General features: G+C 40.7%; 1 protein-coding gene across 1 annotated transcript; it reads left to right on the plus strand.

Annotated features, from left to right (window-relative positions):
- Positions 1-6,158: 6,158 nt before the first annotated feature.
- Positions 6,159-6,833, plus strand: LOC138893565 (uncharacterized). Its single transcript, XM_070178193.1, has one exon. It carries the CDS (start codon positions 6,159-6,161, stop codon positions 6,831-6,833), a length of 675 nt encoding a protein of 224 aa, XP_070034294.1.
- The last annotated feature ends 229 nt before the right edge of the window (positions 6,834-7,062 follow it).

Consider the following 7,062-nt stretch of genomic DNA (forward strand, 5'->3'; position numbering starts at 1 on the left):
CAAGTCTCCCAACATTTCAACAACAACAATAAGCATGGATAACAAGATTTAAGACTACAAATTTGCAAGAATGGAATTTCACTCACATGCTATGACTCGACCACAACACATAGATGTCCGTCACCTCAACTATACATTATATTCAACAACAAAACACGTAGCAAATACTCACACAATACCTATTCCCTCAAGCCAAAGTTAAACACAACACTTACTTCGCTCCGAAGGCCACTAAATTCTCAATCACAGCTTTTCCTTTGAAATTCACCTCCAAACCACTCTTATCTATTCAAAAATGACTCAATAATATCAAATAATGCTTAAGAAATCAATTATATTGCATAAATTAAAATTTCCCAAATTTTCCTCCAAAAAGTCAAAAAAATCGACCCCGGGCCCGCTTGGTCAAAACTCGAGGTTCGGACTAAAATCCTTTAACCCATTCACCCTCGAGCCCGAATATGTAATTAGTTTTGGAATCCGACCTCAAATTGGGGTCTAAATCCTCAAATTTCGAAATTTCTTGTTTCTACCCAAAGCCCCTAATTTTACCATAAAAACCTTAGATTTTTAGTTGAAATCTTGTAAAATGTAGTGAAAGATTGAAATAAACCAGTTTAGAATCACTTACCTATGATTTGGGGAAGAGATGATCTTTGGAAAATCGCCTCTTGTGTTTTTGGTCTTGAAAATTTGGGAAACGAATGAAAATTCCCGTCCAAAAGTCATTTTGTTCAGCTGCAGACGTCGCATTTGCGATCTGAGCTTCGCAAATACGAAGCTCGCAATTGCGAAGGGGCTATCGCAATTGTGAAGCCTTCACAATCCTGCTGCCCTTCGCAAATGCGAGGAAAGTGTCGCAATTGCGATCACTGACGTCGCAAATGCGGACAAAAGATCTCATTTACGATCCATACCCCTCCCAGACTCCTTTCGCAAATGCGAAGAAAAGTTCGCAATTGCGAACACAGGCTGGCCCAGCTTCTTTCCGAATTTGCTATGAGAACTTCGCAAATGCGACCTCAACAGTGATCGCAAATGCCAACCCTGACCTCGCATTTGCGAGGTCTGAGGCCTGCAACACAGTTGAAGCACACAAGTTATTCTTCTAAGTCCAAATCACTCCGTAGCCTATCAAAAAATCACCCGAGCCCTCAGGGTTCCAAACCAAATATGCCCGCAAGTCTAAAAATATCATACGAACTTGCTCGTGTGATCAAATCACCAAAATAACATCTAGAACTACGAATTTAGTACCAAATCAAATGAGATTCTCAAGAACACTTTAAAATTTCTATTTTTTCAACTGGACGTCCGAATCATGTCAAATCAACTCCATTTCTCACCAAATTTCACATGCATGTCTTAAATATCATAATGAACCTGTACCAGGCTCCGGAACCAAAATACGAACCTGATACTAACAATGCCAATTATCAATCAATTCTTAAAAATAAATAATTTTCAAACTTTTAGTTTTCATCAAAAATTCATAACTCAAGCTAGGGACCTCTGAATTCGATTCCGGGCATACGCCTAGGTCCCATAATTTGATACGGACCTACCAGGACCATCAAAGCACGGATACAGGCCTGTTTACCAAATATATTGACCATAGTTAACTAAAATCAACTTTTAAGGCAAAAATTCTTATTTTTATTAGTTTTCAACATAAAAGCTTTCTGAAAACCTTCCCGGACTGCACATGCACATCGAGAAGGGTAAAAATGAGATTTTTAATACTTAAGAGCGCAGATTCAAGTTCTAAAATATAAGATGACCTTTTGGGTCATCACATTATCGGGTGGTTATCGGTTTAGATTCAGTTGATTGAAACTTAACATACTTCAACACAGTGTTGGGGAGTACATCCCCGAGACAACAATATAGTCAACATTTCTCATACATAAATATCAACTAAATTACACCATGAGGCCATATTACTAGAATCAAATACTGGATATCAAATACTTCTTTTATCTTCTCATACTACATTCAGGTGGATGGTAAGGGATTGAGAAGTGCACGACATAATACATCAACAGTATTATTTGAATAGATTTCTACTGTTTAAGAAGATGACAAACTGTTAAAAAACAAAAATACAAATTGGTTAAGATTGAACTTAACCAATTCGATAATCCAGTTGCGAAATCCGCTACCATGTCCTCTATCAAGATGATATGTTGTTGGGCTTCCATCGAGGCACACTGTTTGATGTCTCATAAACAAATAAATACTTAGTACTCATAGAAGTTTGCATGTGATTCTCTTTACTCTCTGTTGCTTAATGTATTGTGCAGTGGCATTGTGAACTATGGTGATGTTGACAATAAGTTCTTTTTGAGCCATAATAGTAGTCAACATTGCTAGCAATGCTAACAAGAAGCTGGTTGCCATCCTTCAAAACATTCAAATTATTAAGCAGTTGTTGGTTCGTGCTTATATTGCTTTTTTATTTATTCGTGTATTATTATTGTTTTTTTTAAACCTCCCACGCTGGTAATAAATAGTTGAATCTTCCTTCTAAAGTTTAGAGAGCAACAGTAAACGAGTTCAATAATATGGATAAAAAAAATATATATATATATATATATATATATATATATATATATATATAGTTTTTGACTTCTATATATAGTTTCTTCTATATATAGTTTTTGACTTCTGTATTGATTTGGCTCCGGGCACCCAGCCCATTTATATTATACCATACCGTATGGACCCGTCGGAGCTAAAGGAATTGAAGGAGCAGTTACAGGACTTGCTTGACCAGGGATTCATTAGACCTATCGTCTCGCCCTGGGGTGCACCAGTATTATTTGTAAAGAAGAAAGATGGTTCAATGCAGATGTGTATAGATTATCGGTAGTTGAACAATGCTACTATCAAGAACAAGTATTCATTGCTTAGAATTGATGACTTATTCGATCAGCTTCAGGGTGCCAAGATGTTTTCAAAGATCGATCTGAGGTCTGGTTATCATCAGTTGAATATTAAGGCATCTGATATCCCTAAGACAGCTTTTCGGACTCGGTATGAGCATTATGAATTCCTAGTGATATCATTTAGGCTGACAAATGCCCCAACATCATTTATGGATTTGATGAACCAGGTATTCAAGCCCTATTTGGATTCTTTTATGGTTGTATTCATTTATGATATCTTGATTTACTCCAGCAGTCTAGAGGAGCATGAGCAGCATCTTCGGATTGTGCTTCAGAATTTGAAGAATAATCAGTTATATGTCAAATTTTTAAAATGTGAATTTTGGTTAGACTCAATTGCCTTTTGGGGGCATGTTGTATCGTCAGAAGGCATAAAAGTGGATCCTAAGAAGATTGAGGCAGTTCAAAATTGACCTAGACCTACTTCAGCTACAGAGATCCGAAATTTCCTAGGGTTAGCAGGTTATTATCGTCGATTCGTGGAGGGGTTTTCATCCATAGCATCCCCACTGACCAAATTGACCCAGAAGGGTTCCCCATTCAGATGGTCAGACGAGTGTGAGTTGAGCTTTCAGAAGCTCAAGACTACTTTGACTACGACGCTAATGTTGGTATTGCCCATATGTTCAGGATCTTATACGGTGTATTGTGATGCATCTCACATAGGGCTTGGTGCAATAATTAATGCAAGATGGCAGAGTGATTGCATACGCGTCATAGTAGTTAAAAGTTCATGAGAAGAATTACCTTGTTCATGACTTAGAATTGGCAGTCATTGTTCATGCGTTGAAGATTTTGAGGCGCTACCTTTACGGTGTCTCGTGTGAGGTATTCACTGATCATCGTAGCCTGCAGAATCTGTCCAAACAAAAAGATCTCAATTTGAGGCAGAGAAGATGGTTGGAGCTCTTTAAAGACTATGATATCACCATTTTGTATCACCCCGGTAAGCAAGTGTGGTGGACGATGCTTTGAGTAGAAAGGCAGTAAGTATGGGCAGCCTTGCCTATATTCCAGTTGGTGAGATGCCGTTAGCTGTAGAAAGGCTGTATTGATTTGGCTCCGGGCACCCATCCCATTTCTATTCTACCATTCCGGTTGGTGACGATGTTCGTGAGGTTAGATGTTTCAGAGCCCAGTCGGGTTCTAGCTTGCACAGCCGCTCAACCTTTTTTATATGAGTGCATGAGAGAGTGGCATTATGATGATCCTCATTTGCTTGTCCTTAAGGACACGGTGCAGCACGGTAGTGCCAAGCAGGTTGATGTGAGGGAAGATGGAGTTCTGCGGATGCAGGGTCGTATTTATGTGCCTAATGTGGATGGGCTTCGTGAATTAATTCTTGAAGAGGCCCACAGTTCCCGTTATTCTATTCATCCGGGTGATGCCAAAATGTATCAAGATTTGCGACAACATTATTGGTGGAGGAGAATGAAAAAGGATATAGTTGCATATGTAGCTCGGTGTCTAAATTGTCAGCAAGTCAAGTACGAGCATTAGAGACCTAGTGGTTTGCTTCAAAAGTTAGAGATTCCTAAGTGGAGGTGGGAGCGTATCACTATGGATTTTGTTGTTGGACTCCCGCGGACTTAGAGGAAATTTGATGCAGTATGGGTCATTGTGGACAGGTTGACTAAGTCAGCAATTTTTCATTCCATTGGCAGTTACCTATTCATCAGAGCGGTTAGCGGAGATTTATGTCCGCAAGATTGTCCGCCTTTATGGTGTGCCCGTGTCTATCATTTCTGATCAGGGTACGCAGTTCACCTAGCACTTCTGGAGGGATGTACAGTGTGAGTTGGGCACACGGGTTGAGTTGAGTACAGCATTTCATCCACGGACAGACGGACAGTCAGAGCGCCCTATTCAGATATTAGAAGATATGATTCGCACTTGTGTTATACACTTTAGAGGTTCTTGGGATCAGTTCTTGCCACTTGCGGAGTTTGCCTATAATAACAGCTACTAGTCGAGCATTCAGATAGCTTCGTATGAAGCATTATACGGGAGGCAATGTCGTTCGCCAGTTGGCTGGTTTGAATTGGGAGATGCTCGGTTGTTGGGTACTGATTTGGTACAGGATGCCTTGGATAAGGTCAAGGTTATTCAGGATCGACTTCGCACAGCTTAGTCTAGGTAAAAGAGTTATGCCGATCGTAAAGTTTGTGACGTTGTATTCATGGTAGGAGAAAGAGTATTGCTCCGGGTTTCATTTATGAAAGGTGTAATGAGATTCAAAAAGAAGGGCAAGTTGAGCCCTAGGTATATCAGACCCTTTGAAATTCTTGAAAGGATGGATGAAGTAGCCTACATGCTTGCACTACAACCTAGTTTATCAGCAATTAATCTGGTGTTCCACGTATCCATGCTCCGAAAATACCATGGTGATCCGCCCCATGTATTAGATTTCAGCTCAATCCAATTGGACAAAGATTTGACTTATGAAGAGAATCCGATAGTTATTCTAACCCGGCAGGTCCGACAGTTGAGGCCTAAGAGTTATCCTTCAGTTTGGGTGCAATGAATAGGTCAGTTGATTGAGGCAGCTACCTGGGAGTTCGAGTCGGACATGCAGAGTAGATATCCACACCTTTTCACCAGCTCGGGTATTTTTCTAATTTCATTCGAGGACGAAGGTTTGTTTTAGAGGTGGAGAATGTGATGACCCAATTTGTCATCTTTAATTTTAATCATTCATTTCAGTGTTCTGAGACCTTGAATAGCACCTTTGAGCATTCCTCGACTTACGTGCACAGTCCGTAAATTTTTCCGGAAAGTGTTTACATGAAAAATTGATTAAAATGTGAAATGCAGATTCAAAACTCATTTGAGTTGACTTTGGTCAACGTTTTGATAAAATGGACCGAATCAGTATTTTGACAGTTCCGGTAGGTCCGTATCATAATTTGAGACTTAGGCGTATGCCCGGAATCGAATTTCGAGGTCCCTAGCTCGAATTATCGCCATTCAACGGAAACTAGAAATCTAAAGGCTAAAGACTTCCAAAGTTTGACCGTGAATTTGACTTTATCGATATCGGACTCAGATTGAGATTCCAAGAGTTGGAATAGCTCAGTTATATCATTTATGACTTATGCGCCAAATGTGAAATCATTCCGGATTCATTTAACACATTTCGACGCGGGTTTTGTAAAGTGAAAAGTTTGATAATTTTAATAATTTTAACCATGTTTTAGATGATTGGTTCAGATGAGTACATGCGGTATTCCTACATGGGAGCAATTCTCACAATTGTTTCTCGAGAAGTTTATTCCTATTACACTAAAAGAGGAACACCATAGACAGTTTGAGCTTCTCCGGCATGGTAGTATGACTGTTACCCAGTATGAGACTCAATTTGTGGACTTAGCACGTCATGTCATCGTCCTGCTTCCTACTGAAAAAGAGAGAGTGAGGAAATTCATTGATGGAGTCACTTATACTATCATGCTTCAGATGGCCAAGGAGACAAGGAGTGATATTTCCTTCCAGACAGCTATGCATATTGCTAGGCTGATCGAGTTAGTTCGTGCTCAAGAGAGAGGGCCAGTGGGAGATAAGAGGCCCCGTCATTCCGGTAATTTCATAGACGCCTCATCTAGAGGCAGGGGTACTTATGGTAGGGGTCATCTTCCCATGCCATTTTATTCGGCACTTCAGGTATCTCACAATGCTTCAGGGAGTCATGGTCCTACTATGCCTTACTCTGGACAACCGACATTTAGTGCATATCCAGCTCCAATCCGTGCACCACCACTCCAAAGTCACTACAACAGTTGTCCGGCCCGTTTGGGTCAGCTTCAGCTTCAATATCCACAACAACAGGATAGGCATTATGAGTGTGGGAACATTGGTCACATTAGGAGGTATTGTCCTAGCCCCTAGGTTGTCGCGCAACAGATTTCAACAGGATTCTCGTGCCATCATACCGGCACCGGTTACTCCACTACCCGCCCAGCCAGCTAGGGGTAGGGGTCAGACAGCTAGAGGTAGAAGTCAGGTTGTTAGAGGTAGAGGCCAGCCAGTTAGGGGCCATCCCAGAGATACAACTCTGAGTGGTGAGGCCCATCCCCGATTTTATGCTTTTCCAGCTAGGCCTGAGGCCGAGTCATCC

The sequence above is a fragment of the Nicotiana tomentosiformis genome, chromosome 6, assembly GCF_000390325.3.
Source record: "Nicotiana tomentosiformis chromosome 6, ASM39032v3, whole genome shotgun sequence".
Classification (NCBI taxonomy): Eukaryota; Viridiplantae; Streptophyta; class Magnoliopsida; order Solanales; family Solanaceae; genus Nicotiana; species Nicotiana tomentosiformis.

What these genes read in the sequence shown, in the direction of transcription:
- LOC138893565 (XM_070178193.1), top strand. Translation starts at nt 6,159, where the DNA reads ATGAGTACATGCGGTATTCCTACATGGGAGCAATTCTCACAATTGTTT.